At 36.3% G+C, this 18,098-nt stretch overlaps 1 protein-coding gene across 2 annotated transcripts in view; it reads left to right on the top strand.

Annotated features, from left to right (window-relative positions):
• The window catches only part of LOC118199622 (uncharacterized), an 88,774-nt gene that overhangs the window by 26,829 nt on the left and 43,847 nt on the right, over positions 1 to 18,098 (top strand). For both annotated transcript variants that reach the window (XM_035371515.2, XM_035371514.2), the window contains exons 4-5: positions 1,256 to 1,383; positions 16,538 to 16,756. In XM_035371515.2, the coding sequence (XP_035227406.1) occupies positions 1,256 to 1,383; positions 16,538 to 16,756 (347 nt within the window). The remainder of the gene's footprint in view (positions 1 to 1,255; positions 1,384 to 16,537; positions 16,757 to 18,098) is intronic.

The raw sequence follows: 18,098 nt of genomic DNA, 5'->3' as shown, positions 1-18,098 counted from the left end.
CAATATTGCTAGTTCGGTTTGAGGTTCGCATCCCGAGAACTGGCTGGCTGCATGGGCGTCTTCGCGATTTTTCCTACGTGTAACATATACACGAGCCACTTTCCCTCAGAAAGTCCTCCCTGAAGGCATCCCTCCCCTCAGGAAGATAGTCATCGAGGCTTTGCCGTAATCAAATAAGCCCTCACTACAATCTACTGAGATCTTCGGATGCAGAGCATTACGTAAATTACGTAACATCTGCAAATTTCGTAAACATTAGAAATATCTAACTAGTATAAAATTGCAAGTGATCATAATTGTTATTTGGATATATTGCAAATTACGTATAGTGTATTAAATTATACCAGGCAGATAATATCTGAAAAATTAAAAACTGATTTCAAATCTTAAGATATACTTTTATTTGAAGCAGAGATAATCTGAAAGATACAGATTTTATTTCTTGTCGAAAGGTTACACTTTGAAAACCGACCAGGTCAGCTTAGTTTGAGTACAGGAGGACTACCTGTTTCAGGAGAGCAATGCCTTCGTGGAGAACTTTTAAGGCAAAATGAATTAAAATCACGTTACACATAAGGAAAACAAACCAAGAGATTAGCTCGTTTCCCTGGGTTCCAACCCGGGTCGAGGTTCCCCGAAGACGTATGGTAAAGTCGCTGAACAGTGGTAGTTCGACTTCGCTCGATTTCAAAGGAACGGGTTTGAATGCATGGGCGTTTCATTATCTTTCCCATATTCAACGTGGATAAGAAGTGGATAAGAACCAGTTTCCCTTTGAAAGCCCTCTACGAAGACATCCCACCTTTTAGGCAAATAGCTTCTGTGTGCTTTGCCAAATCCAATGAACCAAGCTAAAACGAACACAGGTCGAACTAACAGCATTCAGTGATTTTCACCTCTCGGCTACTAGTATAACTTCCAAATTGTGTGAAAGATAAATGACATGGTGAGTGGTGTAAAGTAACGTAACTGCCCAAACAATTTAAAACGTCTGCACCAAAGATGTTTCTTAAGATGCTAATTTGATATATGAATCAAACTTTAAAAAAAATCAAATATTTTCATAAATATAACGAATTAAAAAATTTTATATTTAATTACATATACATAAATAAAAAAAGTTTAAAAACATGTTTACTTCCAAAAATTCAGTGAATAATTCTTGAAATTTTCATTGAGACTCCTTTAAAAAGCTCATGTTAATTGGAGATATCTTATAATTCATATGTAATTTAAGCGCCTATTTCATCTCTAGATGAAATTAGAAAAAGGTGAGCGCATAGACGACGCTGAGCCAAATGATGTCGCATCGCTTTTAAAACAATGGTTAAGAGAACTACCGGAGCCTTTAATTCCTTTGTATCTACAAGAGCTATTTATGAGGTACGTGTCAAAATTTAAAAAACTAGTTTTCAATTAATTTTAAATGTTTTTCATTGGTTATAACATTAATTTTATAGCTGCTATACTTAAAAAATCTAATGCGTACACCACATGACTTCCTTGAACGGAATATTAATTACATGCATTTTCTTCCTGCATTTTATTTAAACATATACCCTCGAATTTCATCAGAGATATATTTATCATTCAATTAATTCAGTTCTCACTTCGCGACAAGACAAAAGTACATAAAATTTCCAAACAATTTTTAAAAAATTTTGAGAAGATATTTTGAGTTTTTATGCGCCGCGAAGTGAAAACTGAATTAATTGAATGCGAATTATATCTCTAATGAATATCGAAAAAATAAGTTTAAACGAAATGCAGGAAAAAATGCCTATAATTTAATATTCCGTACAAGGAAGTCATGTGGTGTACGCATCAGATTTTTTTTTATTAGTTAATATCCAACCACATGTTATTTTTCGATTGAAAATTTCAATTTTTATGCAATAAATTAAATTTGGTGCTACTTACATACTAGCCCATCTATCGTCAAACTGCTAGAGTTCGACGAGAGTTTACTGCTAGAGTAGATCGAGAGTTTGCGTCATTTGTGGAAACGCGTGTCGCTGTAACGTATTCATGATTTTTGCGCTTTTGTCTGATGCAACCCCGATGGATTCTCAAGACACAATTTGCTTTTATGAACAAGGATTTAAGTTAAGTATTATTACTGAATAGTCAACTGAACAAGTGGTCAGTTTTCCGCAGGACTCCCAGTGTTTAGTCGAACTTGGTAGAATAATATCATACATATACCAAAAGCAGTCAAAATATCGATCAAAGTAACATTGGAATTACCGTAACAATCAAAATATGTAACTTCAGCTAAAGGCTTAAGGTATAATATCAGTAATAGGATTGACATGGTAACAGAGATTTTCTAGAAGAATTTAATATTTTAACTCTTCAACCCACTTTAATAATGAAAAGTCAACAGTATAGTATTGTTTCAAAAATGTGCATATCTCAAGGTGGGGTGTACATGAAATAATACTTGCATTAAAAATTAGTTAATACATCATTGTACTGATTTAAAAACCCAAACTCAACTACATTAAAGTATACAAGCATATAAGTTGAGTTTCCAAAAAAATTTATAGTTTTCTATAAGTTAATACCATCATGCTATCTAATATTCAGAATATCAGTTAAAGATATTGAATGAGTTTCCCTGCTGACACACTATGTCTGCAGTAAAATCAATTTACAGGCATTGAATAGATCTTGCATGTAAGAAGATCAAATGATGTCATAAAGAAACAACTGTAGATGAGCATATCCAAGATTACTGATTCAGAAGTCAAACAACAAAAATCAGCGTTAATTCACAAAATTTTCACAGGACTAGTTTCGATGGTTTTACCGAACCATCATCTTCAGCTGCAAAACCGCAAATGAACAAGATAGGAAATAATGTTTAGATAAGATAAGAAAGCCTGGACAAGAATAAGCAAGTGGCGCCATCTGTTGGCAAAACCAGAACTAAAACATAATTTCTCTAAAAGCCGAAGGCAAATTTGGATTGGAATTAGGATCGTTAACTAGAACAGAAAGATTTTTATGAATGTGAAATGCCTCTAGAAAATCCAGTTCTCCAATGGAAGATGTTTTTTGAATAATTTTGGCAGCAGAAAAACTGAAAGTGTGGTTTTCGGACCAACAATGTTGAGCAACAGAAGACTTCTGTGTTTCCTTTTTTCTAACATATGCCTCATGTTCCTTGACGCGAAATTTTAAGGCTCTCTTAGTTTGGCCAATGTAAATTAAACCGCACTGGCAAGGAATCCTATAAATACCCCAGGAATTCATATCCGGAATGGGGTCCTTGAGTATAGAAGTTGGAATTTTATTGATGGGAGAGTAAACAACCCGAAAGTTAAATTTCTGCAAAATATGTGCAACTTTATAGCTAATTGATGGAAAGAAGGGAATGACAACAGAATTTTTATAATCTCCTAAAATAAGAGTGTGGCTTTTAGTGTGTTGAGAAGAGAATTTTTTAACTGCTTGATTAATAATGTTGGGTGAAAAGCCCCTGTCAATAGCTATTGCTTTTAAATAATTTAGTTATTCATCAAGGGCTAGTTTGGAGGAGCAAACTTGAAGAGCACGGAAAACATAGGAATAAAATGAAGCTAACTTTTGTTTAGTCGGATGACATGATTTAAAGTGTGGTGGAAGGCAAACCGATGAAGGTTTACGGTAAACTGTAGTACTGAAGTTGGATGTGTTACGTGTGACCAGAATGTCGAGAAACGGAAGAGAATTGCAAGTCTCAAGTTCAAAAGTGAACTGAATAGCAGGATCAATAGAATTCATTGTTGAAAGAATTAACATCCAAGATTATTAAATCTAACATAAATGTAATAAATTAAATAAAGAGAAGAAAGAGTAAATCAAAGGATTAGTTAGTGCAGCAAATAAAAGGGAATCTCAATCTACGTTCTTTAGAAAACCTTGGGGAGTCCTAGAAGTGGCTTCAGAAGCTAGAAATTTATATTGGTCTATATATTGGTTTTTGTGAATAACTCTTAAAGTAATTATAAGCAAGTACTGAAATTTAAACATTGGTTGTGTTACCCAGAAGTGCAAAATGTCCACTAGTTTTTTTATGGACTTGGAGGCTTCATTACATGCAAGGTCCATTGCTTCCAATATTGGTCTAAAGGTTTGGGTACATGAAAAGGGCTAGTTAAAGTACACGAGAAGACGTAATGGTCTGGATGGCCTTGTTGCCCACATTGGCAAATGTTTATTTCCGAGAGTCCAAATCTGTATAAATACGTAGGAAAAGGTCCATGACCTGCTAAAGTAGTAAGTGCTGAAGAGTAAGAAAGCATATCCATAGATACCTTTGGTAGAAATTGAAAGGTTCGTCCTCCTGTTGTCAAGGTGTTCCAACGGTTTTGCAATTGCTTCATAAGATTTTGCAAAGAGTAAATCAAAGGATTAGTTAATGCAGCAAGTGAAAGGGAATTTCAATCTACGCTTATTAGAAAACGTTGGGAAGTCGAAGAAGTGGCTTCAAAAGCTAGAAATTTTGCATAAATGTGTTTTGTGAATAACTCTTGAAGTAATTATAAGTACGTAGTGAAATTTGAACATTTTGCAAGGTAATTCTTTTCAAGTATGAGCGTGGTAGCGGAATTAAGAAGGAAGAGATATACCCTTTGCAGCTTACTTCGCCAGTGGGTCAATATATTCATTTCCCTCAATTCCAGTGTGAAATTTGGTCTTGATTCGGGGGAAAGATTAGGAACCAGTTTTTTAATTACAAAGACTATTTGGTTTCTGCAGTTATAACCTTTTACAGCTGTTAAGCTTGATTGTGAGTCGCTACAGACTGGCACAGGATAGTAGAAACGGTGTGATAAGTTGACAACTTTCTTTAGTGCAACCAATTCTGCTTGAAATACAGAGTTTTCATTTTGCAGGCTTCTTCGCCATTGAAAGATGTTGTTATTATAACGTACGTACAACCCACATACAGTTCCAACTTCTGCGTGAGAACCGTCTGTATAAATAGCTATATCTGTAGTTGAGTCAGGTGGCTGATCAGTAAAAATATGTTCTTGCATATCAAATCGTAAAGGATAGCATAAATGTTAAGATACTTTAGCCTCATAGTCAGAGTAAAAAAATAGAAGTGTCCCATAGTTTGCAGTCTGTTCTAAAGCGTAGAAGGTTTGTTAGAGTACTTTGTCTTTTGGTCATTAAATCTAAGGATAGGAATCCTGTAAGGATTTGAAATGCTTAGGTCGGTGTCGTTAAGCCCTACTAAGTTGGAGAAGATGTGGTCTTTGCCAGTGAGTTCAATGTATGGTGTTTTCGTGTCATGACAGAAAATCCGCTGTGTAACAGTTTTGTAGCACTCTTTAAGAAGCGTAGAAGAAATTACCCATTTTTTCTTACTAGTGCGTTTCATGCTATTGTTCAGAATAGTTTTCTATGACCCCCTTGGATGGCGATACACGAAACAACACGTCTAGGTACAGAGACTACGAATTGTGTCCTGAAAAATCGCTTTCCATTCCTTGTCAACCATTTACCACAGTACATCTTCTGAACGCGGCAATGCCAGGATATGCAAATGGACTAACTTGCCCCTCTCAGGCCGATCACGATGCCCCAACGTAAAATTGTCTGTCTGCTGGAACTGCCTCCGTTGACAATGGCCTGGCATTTTCTGCTATTACATGCATACTCTGAGATATGAACTAGTTTCCTATGATGATTTCCCTGACAGAAATAACGGCATGGAACTTGAACATTCTGCAGGTTCCTTCCCTTATATCTTCTTCAACGTGCTCTAGAATGCTGAGCATTTCACATCATTCGCATAACTCTGTGACGTGGATCAATCCTAAACTCCGCGTAATTTTCGAGCCACTCTTTCGTGGTATTACATTTTTAATGTTGGGTGGTGTATAAATAGAATTTCATCTTTAGATTCTGATTCGAATACTGATAAATGGGGTGTAGATACTACTCATTACATGTTTGGAGAATTGGTTGTTAGGAAGAAAGAAATGTTAATACCGAAGAAAGCAAAATTTCGTTTAGTGAACGGAATGGATTGGGCTGTCGGCAATAATCGTTTTCATTTCTTTCAACCATCAACAATAATTTTTTTTTTCAAATACGTACTAACCCTGGTAAGTACTCAAAGAACTGTCACCCGACATTGAGAACGTGGCCTAATGAGAAGTTTTGCCGTCACCGAATACGGGTAACGCGGCAGTCAAAGTATTAATGGGCATGATAGTGTCGGCTGAATATGGCCGACAACACAGTAATATATTGGAACATTTTCCTGGGGGAAACTTGTAGTCATAGCCTTCTAAACATAATTTTCGGTGAAGTTGAAGATCCTTCCGATTTCTACCTAACAGAATAGTAGAAATCAGAAGCTTTACAAAGTGGCTTAAATGCTGATTATTTATTAGAAGTATCAATTCCTTCAGAATTCGCAAGAACGACTGGATCAGCTTTCACAGACTCTTTATCAACTTCCGTGGTTAAATGGTAGACAACATTTACGGTAGATGGGATAATACTCAAGTAACGTTAATCTTTATAATGAAAGTGAAGCAATTTGTACACCTTGCGCAAAGAAAAATGGTACAGTTAATACACTGGTTATCATAAATTAAAGCAAAATCATAAAAATATCGATAACTCCCTCAAAAATAAGCCAAACCGTGTAAAATTTGAATATGTTGCCAATAAGAGTAGCTGAGTAAAACTGCGATATGCAAATTAGTGGCGCTGCTTTCGGAATACGTCTTATGCGAGGAGCATAAAAGTCCATGTTTGAAAGCAAGCCCACATACTTCACTGTGACATTGACATCAGAAATCTGAGATAGCCAATTCGTAACAATGACCTCCAGGCATCATTTGCCTGCAGAACTGCGATGGAGAGCCATTGGGATACTAGAAGCAGGACAAAGTCAAACAGAAGTGGCCAGATGGCTAAATGTGAGTTCAAACCACAGATTCAGCATCTAGGAGGTTCAGCCAAGAACGGCCAACTGTTACGACGAGCGCCGATGACCGATATTTCACATTATGTGCACGTAGGAATAGAACCGCTATTCCGACTCTTCTTAGATCCTCCCTAGCTGCAGCCACCGGAAGTTTCGTGTCAACGTCAACTGTGCGTAGAAGGCTTCACGAAGGTGGTCTGTATGCGAGGCAACCAGCCATTTGTGTGCCGCTCACGTCACGCCATAGGAGGGACCGTTTTCAGTTGGCACAGCAACATGTCCACTGGACGCCTGATCAATGGAGCGCAGTTCTCTTTACGGATGATTCCAGGTTTAGTCTAGAAAGCAATAGTAGGCGTTATTTGATATGGAGAGAACCTAGAACCCGTTATCATCCGTCAAACATTCGTGAAAAAGATGCATACGGAAGGGGCAGTGTCTGTGTTTGGGGTGGCATTTTTTGGGTGGACGCACAGACCTCTATGTCTTTCCAAGGGGAACGGTGAATGCTCAGATTTATAGAGATGAAATCCTTGATGTTTATGTACGCCCATATGCCGGGGCAATAGGTGATGCTTTCCTGTTACAGGACGACAACGCAAGACCACACAGGGCTCGTATCTTAGATGATTATCTTCAAAGGGAAACAATTATGCGCATGGAGTGGCCAGCTCGATCCCCGGACTTCAGTCCTATCGAGAACGTTTGGGATGATTTAGGGAGACGTCTAGCTGCTCTTAATCCGCCCTCTCGGACCCTTCTCACGCTTGCAACTGCTTTGCGAGAGCAATTCCTCCAGCTTCCTGTGGAACTGATAGACCGCGTAATTGAAAGCATCACACATCGCTGGATGTGCTGTATTGCTTCTAGAGGCGATCATATTCCATGTTGAAGGTACTTTTTTTATAGCAAACTGACACCTTCGATTTTTTCATTTTATACATGTGCTAATTTCTGTACTACTATATTTGTCTGATAATTTCTTTTTATGTTATTTGATACCTTACTATGTATTGTATATTGTGGGTGAGTTTCATTAAATTCTACATGTAACTTTTTCAGTAATCGTGATTTTTGTGATTTTTCCTTAATTTATGATAACCAGTGTATATCTTCCGCTTTACTGGGTTGATTGACGAAATGTGGCCTGCGTTTCTCATGTCTAGAAAGCGCGGCTTGGGTTGTAATTTAATAAACGAGTGTGCTGCAACCTTCCTGGCCGATAATAATCGGTCTCATGGTTAACGCAGCACACCCAACACTAGGTCAAACAAAAGTACAATTAGACAAAATAGACAAACAAAAATGTTGTTCAAAGATTAAAACAAAAGATTAGAACACAGATTAAAAGAGAAATGCAATCAAAAACATCAAGTCAAAATTCTCAGGATTGTTCTATTGCCATTTATCAAGTTCATCAAATCCTTTCCAAATCTAAACTTTCCTGCGGAAGCAGAAATTCTTTGTTACCATGGTTTTCTACAATATGTTGCAATAATACTCGGTCTTCGACGAATGTCCTGCATTGCTTTCATCACTACAAAAACTACAAAGACTCTTATTTTGTAAATTAAATCTTTTCAGGTACGCCAGAAAGCGCCCGTCTGGCTTATTTATTTGATTGTAATCAAAATCGCATATCATTCTCATATTTTTAGAAACTTCAAAGTTCAACAAATAATCTTTCCTGTTTCTCCCGAAATGTTCCATTTCTCTTTCCAGCAATCATAATAGAAATCATTGATTTTAGAATAACAGTTGTTTTTTTAAGCTTGAATATCGAACTCATCCCCGGCATTACCCATAGCAACCTCTTTGGCCAGCATGTGTGCCCGCTCATTGCCTATATGACACCAGTACAGGCTTTCATTCAGTTCATTTTCATTTTATGTATTTCCTCGAATTTTACAGGATCTTTTGTATACAAGATTAAAGTATTGGTATTATCAACATCTGCTAGCGCTTTCAAACCAGATAATGAGTCTGTATATATCAATAGATGTTTTAACAGTCAGGTTTTTATCAATCCATTTAAAAGCAAATATGATAGCAGCCAATTCGGCTTGAAAAACCAAATTGTAAGATTCAAGTCTCATTCTGCCGTAGTCTATTTCTGAACCAATTAAGTACTAAACAATTAAACGCGACTTGGGATACGTTTCCGCTAATGTGCGGAAATGAATTATTCCGAAGTTTATCTAGGGTGATCCGTTAAAGCCGAGACAATTGTTTCATTTCTCAAATTACCTAGATAATCTGTTCAGTAGGGCATAATATAAAATCTGAAAGGTTTCAGATTTTATATTATGCCCGAAAGGATCTTTTTTTTTTGTGTTACCTTTATTTATTAAATATCGTGTTCTTCGCACTTAAGACATAAAACTCAACAATATCGCAAAATAATTTTAAAATGAGCATATTTTTAGAATTTCCGATAACATAGTCTCGCGCACTGGAGATAATTTTTACCCCGTACAGTTCTGCCATTCCTCGCTTTGTAATCATTGAGTTTGTTAATAAAACATTCTTTAATGTATGATAAAATATGAAGACGATAATAAAACAAATTCCATATTTGGTCTTCCAGATGACCGTATTCGGTTGGTTACATTATTCAAAATTGATTTGCTCTAGGTACTGTTGTTTTATCACAGTGGAAGAAACATGCATACTCAGATTTTCATTATTTTCTTTAAATATAATACAGGGCGATAATGTATTGTGGCAAGAATTTGAAAAGTGATTCAGACTTTTAAAGGTTTCGGCGCCAAATGGCAAAACGAAATTAATAGCCCTTCTGGGCTAAAATTTAAATTATACATATATTTCGTTATTATGCATTTTTAAGGGGTTTTAGAAACCAAAATTTTTCGAAAAATGGTAATTTCGGATTTTTGCATTTTCAAATTTTTTACACTTTTAGTTCCTAAAATACCATTCTTTAATCTCTATGAAAATTATAACTGTAAAAAATTTAATTTTAACCCCTTAACTGCTCCGGGCGTATATATACGCCTTGCTCAGCCGACGCGTTAATTGCCGCGAGCGTATATATACGCCCTTCCAAACTACTATCATTTGCTTTGCGCTAAAATTATTCTCAAAGCTTTGGAATGCAACACCACAATGACCTTGACAAAATATGCGAAGGAGGATACTATTTCAGAGCAGAGAGGGGAGAAATTGGAGAGAGGGGTGTATCTAAAGCGGTGAAAGTAATGACTGTGTTGTTTGAGTAAAACGTAATTTTTTTTTATTATTTTGTCTCTTCCGTTTTCGTTTATTTTTTGTAGTAAATTTCAGGAATAAAGAAAGATATAACGGATGTTTCAAACCAATTTATCTTTTTTTGAACTATTTTTTGATGAACTGCTCGTGCTTCATAGTGTTACAGAAACTAACCGTTTTGTAGACGAGTACCCAACACCTTGCAAACGAAAAATGAAGAACAAAATCGTGGCCTTCAACCAGTTCAGAAGAAATATATGTTTTTTTAGGCATACTGATTTCACAAGGTATTAACACTCAAACCTGATATTGCACATTACAGGTCTAAAAATGAATTGATCAAAATTCTATTTTAGGGATCTTTTTTATTATAAAAACATAATTTTTATTATACTTACATCTTTTTATTATACTTTTACTCAAAACATTAAAATTTGTGCATTCATTTTTTTTTCTTTTATTCTTTATTTTGTGAAAGTAAACTGCTCTTAAAAAGTAAAACTTGCACTTATTTTCCCCCTAATACATCTCATAACCCTAATACATAGCATAACTACGCTCGCCTGTGTGAAAAACCGTGGCACTGGGAAATGAATATTGTACGTTTTCCGCGGCAGTTAAGGGGTTAATTTATCATCGAATGCTTTTAAAAATGAGATACGGTGAAAAAATAAAATAAATAAAATAAAAAATAAAATGTGACAGTTCTATATCTACCTTTCTACTGGATCGGCCTAGTAGAACGGGACATATAAAACTATAACTTTTTTTTCGCAGTGTACCTTTTCTCAGTAACTACTCCTCACAGATCTAAAATCTAAAATTTTTATGGCTTATTTATTATGTTTCCTAATACTTATTGATATGAGCTTGTGGTAAATTAAGAAAAAAATTTTTTTTTTTTCGTGAGAAAAGTTAAGTTTACTATGCCTAAAAAAATACTCTGTAATTTACTCTAAATTTCAAAATAATTCAAAAGCTCAATTCAGTATCACGAGCGGGCGCAGCCCGACCCACCTAACCAAACAAGTTGGTCTAATGGTCATGACAGGCTACGCCCATTTCAACAGATGAAACATAAAATATCTAAATGAAAATAGTCATATGTTAAAAATAATAATAAACATAAAAGTGAAGAAAAGAAAACAAATACAAATATTTAGACAAGAGGAGACACCGAAGACAAAAACGAACAAACAAAAAAAAACAAAAAACCGCGAACAACAGAGACAAACTATGGTGACAACAAATTAGTAAAATAGACCAAATAGTGATGGCAATAAAATGCAAAAATCGTACACTGATTCCCACTGCCCGGCGCTCACCGTTAATAATTTTCATCACAGGTTTACATAATTGTGCGAAATCTTTATAGCATAAAAAGGGATTTTCAAAATCAATATTTTTATTGTTTCTTAAGCTATTAAAGTAGGAAAAGACCTCGAGGAGCTCAGTTCAGTGAGTGAGTGAGTGCCGCTATGATGGCTTCCGACCACGGACATGAACCAAACGGAATTATATACGATCCCGCCGTGATCGTATATAATTCCGTTTGGTTCATATATAATTCCGTTCAGTAACAAGATTGAATATTATATACTAATAACCGTTTTTACATATTGATAACTGCAAGGCACTAAGCGTTATTCTGGTTATCTGCTTTATGTTCTGAACATTTGCAACATTATAATATTAGCCACGGTTGTTTCTGCTTAGGCAGTGTCTTGACATTTTCTCTATTTTATCAAGGGCTATTCTGTTTTTGAGTGTGTTAGTCGTCCACATTGCCCAGGCACAGTCCGCTGGTTTCTTCAAGTGCCAGGTTCTCGTATGTACACAATGGAAGTAATAATGGTCCGTGTCGCCTTCCTCTCCGCATTCGCAGAAAGGAGTATCCCTAAGTCTGAATATGTTCAGGTACACTGGGAATGGTCCATGACCTGTCAAGAACTGTGTTAGGCTAGCACAGTGGGTCTTTATTTCCATGCTAACTTTTGGCAGTAAGCGAAATGTCCTTCGTCCTACCTCTGCCTCTGTCCATCTACTTTGCCAATTTTGTAGCAGACTTGTCAAAGTTGTTCGCTTAATATGAGACCAAGGAAGTTTAGTTGGTTTTTCTACGAGTAATATATCCGTGCAGTTGGCTGCCTGCTTGGCCAGTAGGTCAGCGGCTTCATTGCCTTGAATCCGTGTGTGAGAGGGAACTCATTTTAAAGTGGGTTTTTGCGAAATAGGCATTGTCAAAAGCTGTTTCTGAATTCGGTATACCAAAGGACTCCGGCTGTTTTGACTTGCGATAGCCGCTAGAGAGCTCAGTTCAATATAATCAGGTGGGTATTCTTTAATTAAACAAAAAATTTCAAGCGTGTATCTACAGCAGATTTTGAGAAAAGGTGTATCGAAAATGGCCAATTTAACATTGCCGGTATGGGGGTTTTCAAATCCCCATAAACATATTTATTAATCACATATTTATTAACATATTTATTAACATTGACTTCAGTATTTTCATCAAGAGCAAGTTCTTAAATTATCCCATATATTGACTCAGCGCAGCGTCCGCAACAAATTAAGCCAGTTTCTACACCTTCAGTATTTTTTTGCCGATGAGACCAAAAGTAAACTTTTGGTTTATGCACCAGAAAATCTGCCTTTTATTCCGCTGGCCGAATGGCTTGTTTTTGCGCAGAAAGTGTAATTTTAATTTTAAAAAATGTTTTGAATTTTTTTAACTGTATTTGGCGTTTTATGTTTTTCTGTATCTTTGAATTTTTAACATATTGGGTAAGTGCAAACGTTCTACCCGTTTCCATTACCCATAAAGAAGAGAAAATAAACGCAATATGAACAGTACCTATTATTGTGCATAATCCCTATTGTTATCTATGACCTCTTGAAATCTTTCTGGTAGGAGATGAATCCCACGGCAGTAAAATTCCTGCGGCTTCGAGTCAAAGAAGGCTTGTATAACAGTTTTCAGGGCATCAAGATCATCAACGATTTTCTGACTGAAGGAATTGTTCAACGCACGAAACAGGCGACAGTCAGTTGGTGCCAAGTCAGGAGAATAGGAGAGGATGGGGTAAAACTTCCCAACCGAAGCCGAGTAACTTTTGGCGAGTGATGATAGCAGCATGGGGTCTGGCGTTATCATGATGAAGGATAACACCGGGACGCGTAATGGCAGACCGCACATTGAGTTGAACAGTGTTAAACGAATGTCGCATACTGCGCATGCCCAGAAAACAATTTTGCGTAATTACTATGTTGGCGCGATTTGAAAAGAAGATAAATACGGTATATGGTAGATGTATCGCCATCTAATTGTAAACAAATCTGGCGTTTAAATCTTCGTAGAGTATAATGTAAATGTAAATTAATTACTGTGTTAAAATACAATTTTTTGCTATACTGCTCAAACAACTAGAAAGCTGAAATTATTGCGAAGTAATGTGAAGCAGTGTTTACATTCAAAATGTAAAATATAATACTTATGAAATTCTGCACATTCCTTTGGAACTGTACAAAGTTTCGTTCAGAAAAAGACTGAAATTTAGGATATAATAGTTGAAAATTTATTCATTATACTTTTAAGCAATAAAAACAATTCAGGATTTACCATACGTTCCATTCGTACATACATAAAGAAACACTGAGGAATATAACAAGTGCTTGCAAATAACACTGAAGAAATTTTACAATTCTTTAATGCTAGTTATTAAATTCTTTGAAATGAGAAAATAAAAGTGCGAATATACGCTAACAAATTAAGCGAGATACTCCAGTTTACAGTTACTGAATAGTAACATGTAAACAAATTACATTTAAATAACGAATTATTACGAACATATGTTAGCAAATATTAAATGCACTGTTATTGACAAATTAACATGAAACATATATTAGAAAAATAAGCAAGTGCAATCGGCATGGACGTTAAAATAACTAATAAGCAAAGTTCCACAACATTGCAGTTTTAAACATCACTCGAACACACTCGACAGCCATGGAGATCACGAATAAGCTAACGTAGGGTTGCTTAGTCGCCAATATTTCTCCCCGCGCCAAAGGTACACCATCAAGCATGCGCAGTAAGCGAAATTCGCTTAACACTGTTCATCTCAATGTGCGGTCTGCCATTACGCCACCGGGACGACTGATGAGACCTGGCCACTTTGTTGCAAATTTGAATGCAGCCTGTGTAATTGTAGACAGTAGAAGGCAGCAGTGATTCGGTTGAGTGGCAGGATCTAGTGAATTATTCCTTGAAAATCTCACCACACACTCCATAACACCTTCTTGGGATGAAGTTCGGCTTCTGAAGTCGGTGCTGGCGGATCAGAAGGACGACACACACTTCTACGACGCTTTATGTTACGGTATATAATGTTACATTCATCCCGTTGATTAGTTGTCAGGTTATGTGGAACCCAAAGATACAAGTTTCTCGTAAAACCCAACTTAACCAGCCGTCTCCCTCGACCGTTGTCCGGTGTACGTTGAAGGTCTCCGCTAGTTCTTGTAAGGTTGGGTTAGATTTGTTCCTTATTTGGCTTGGTCAATATCGTCTTCTCCAACGTGCGATGGCCATCCACTCCTAGCCTGATCTTGGCAGCTTCTGTATCCTTCTGTAAATTTACGAAATCATCGACGACATGTGCTTTCGTCTACTGCATCCTTCCCATAAACCCGACAAACACCTTCTGATATTTTTTTGAGATGATTAATTGTGCGAGACACGATGCATTTATACAGGGGTTGGACAAAAATATGGAAACACCTTTAAAAAAACATGTTTCTTTTTTTAATATGGTGTAGGAAACCCGTTGGCATCCAAAACAGCTTGCAGTCTTCTCGGAATGGATAAATACAGTTCCTGTATGTTTGCCAAGGGAATATTATACCATTCTTCCTGTAAAACGGTGGCAAGTTCAGATAACGATGTTGGCTGGGATAACGAGAACGCACTTTCCGTTCCAATGTAGACCACAAAGGTTCGATAATATTCAGGTCTGGTGACTGTGGTGGCCAGGGGAGATGGGACAACTCATTCTCGTGCTCAGGAAACCAGTCCTGGACAATGTGAGCTGTGTGAACAGGGGCTTTGTCGTGTTGGAAGACACCATCACCATCGGGGAACAAAGTTTATACCATGGGATGAACTTGATCGGCCAAAATGTTCACATAAGTCTTGGCAGTCATGTGCCCTGACACAGTTATCATGGGGCTAGCAGAGAACCACAATATGGCTGCCCAAACCATAACAGAACCCCCGCCATGTTTCACTCTTGGCAACAAGCAGTCTGTATTATAGGCTTGAGATGGCGTTCTCCAGACGTAAACTCGGCCAGAAGTGGGAAACAATGTGCAAGAAGACTCGTCAGACCATATTACTCGCTTCCACTGCTCTATAGTCCAGGCTTTATGACTTAAACACCACCTTTTCCTGTTACGCGCATTAACATCACTGATGAGTGGCTTCTCAATTGCAGCACGGCCAGCAATTCCCTGTTTATGAAGCTCCCTTCTAATTGTTTTGGTAATCACAGGGTTCGGTAACACAACATTCATTTCAGCAGTAACTTTTGCATCTGTGGTCTTCTTATTTTTCGTCACTATTGCCCTTAATGATCGTCTGTCACTATCACTCAGGACACACTTTCGTCCGCGCTGTGATTTAGCAGATGATGTTTTTCCGCTTTTCAAATATGCGGAATAAATCTTCGATACAGTACACGAACACTAAACACCATACGTGAAACTCGAAACACTAAACACCTCGGCTACCTTTCTTACGGAAGCTCCTACCATACGTGCTCCAACAATTTGCCCACGTTCGAAGTCTGTTAACTCTGACATAATGCAATGGCAACCTCACACAACAGTACTCCTGCAACAACTCAACTGTTTAGCACATTTACGAAGTTGTATAAGTGGCGTCAGTAGTCAAAAACGCTAGCGCCACCTACATATTTCATTAAAATCAATCTTTCTTTTCAAACATGCATTTCACAAGGTGTTTCAATATTTTTGTCCATCCACTGTATGTGAGCCATCCAAAAACGGGTAGAACTTTTGCACTCACCCGGTAGATATTTTGAGATTTTATGTATTTTTTCCTTCTCACGAAGTGAGAACTAAATTATTTGAATGAGAAATATATCTCTAATGAAACTCGAGGAAATAAGTTTAAATGAAAGGCAGGAAAATGTGCGTATAATTTAATATTCCATACATGTGGTGTATACATCAAATTTCTTATACATAGTATTGCATTATTTAGAAAACATTTTGACTGAAATGAGATTTATGTATAACTGTACATTTTTTAGCAATTTTTCTAGTTATAATTAAAGAGATGTCATTTTATAGGTGCCAAAGATTATCACCAGAAGAGAAAAAAATTACTGCTATCCTTTTATCTTGCCTATTACTGCCACCTCCCCATCTTCATACATTTAAACATTTGATGCAGTTTTTATATGATTTAGCAGCCAGCAGTGATAGAAATAAAATGGATTCTCACAATTTGGCTAGAATAATAGCGCCAAATGTATTCGTAACGAAAAGTGAAAATATTGATAAATCTAGGTGAGTATGAGTTTTTCAACATATACTTTTATCATAAGACAGAGGCATTTAAATGTATTTTATGATTGATATAAATACTTTACATAATCTGCCAAATTGAATTAACCGAAGTTGCTGTTTCTATGCATCTTAAAGTGAAACTTTAGTTGCTTTATGAATTTTCTTGCAAAGGAAATGTACACCCAGTGGTGCCAGAAATTTCCACCTAAAGTAGCAAAAGAAGACTCAATAAGTCAAAAAATCACAAATGACGTCAGAGATAACGTGATTTTTTGTGACGTCATAATGACCTCATATGACCTCTGACGTCATCACAAATTTACTGTCTATCGGCTCCGTAAGTTATAGACTGTATTCGATTCTTAGTCTTTTTAATTATGTATCTTAGCTTTAACTAAAATTTTAAAACTATATTGTTCATTTTCAATTTTTTATATATCCATTTCTTTTTTAGTTTGTTCTCATCTAATTTAGGTTTATATTATAATTATTATAATATAACTTATTTTAAATGAGTTTGTACATATCCATTCTTAAGAGATTCCTGACGTTTAGGCTGTTAGCGCTTTTGTACTCAATATTTTTTGAGTTGGTGGTTAATTTTTTTTAATTAATTGTTTTTTTCCCCTTAATTGTGAACATTGCAATAGAGGAATGCGTTTCAGTGAGATTTCCGTTCTGCGTGGTGAATTTGTTTCAGATTCTTATTACTGAAGAAAGCCTTGTTCTTTCACTATTAAATTTGGGCTGTTATTTAGAAAAATGCCGTTGCTTTTTGAGTCATTTCCTTTGCTTAATTCTTAACAATATTATATCAGGAAAATGAGTTTCATTTCTTTCTCTCTATGGGTGCCCAATATATGGCGCGCAAGCTGTAAGTTCTTTTGTTCAATTCGTTATCACCACAGAATTAGAGGGGGATAGATTTAAACAACAAAACGCACGGCGGACGAGGGGGGAAGGTGAGGGATCCCGAAGCGGATTTTTTTTCTTTCTCACTTTTTCCTCTTCCCCTACCCCTTTCTATTTATACTGGCGTCAGGCTGTCGAGCCTTGAAAAAGAAAACCCACATGCAAACAAAAGTGCTAGATGCCAACTTCTATTTAAGCCTTAATAAGCTGTTTTTTAATAAAAATTAATTTTAATTGATTCATTATTTTAACATAAAAGCATTTTACGATGTATTAAAAAAAATCTTTGTAGTCGCAAAACGAAAAAGACGGATGTCTAAAAATTTCGAAAAATCGCAAATGCTAAAATTTAAATAGTATATGTTTGTCAAAAGTGTCAAATTTCGGAAAATGTTGTTTGTCGCACGATGTTGAACACTGTGTACATCAT

The sequence above is a fragment of the Stegodyphus dumicola genome, chromosome 12 (assembly GCF_044657685.1).
Source record: "Stegodyphus dumicola isolate Sdum_Otavi_A_Nest chromosome 12, ASM4465768v1".
NCBI lineage: Eukaryota > Metazoa > Arthropoda > Arachnida > Araneae > Eresidae > Stegodyphus > Stegodyphus dumicola.
Note: the sequence above shows the minus strand (reverse complement) of the source record. Positions and strands in the feature narration are given on the sequence as shown.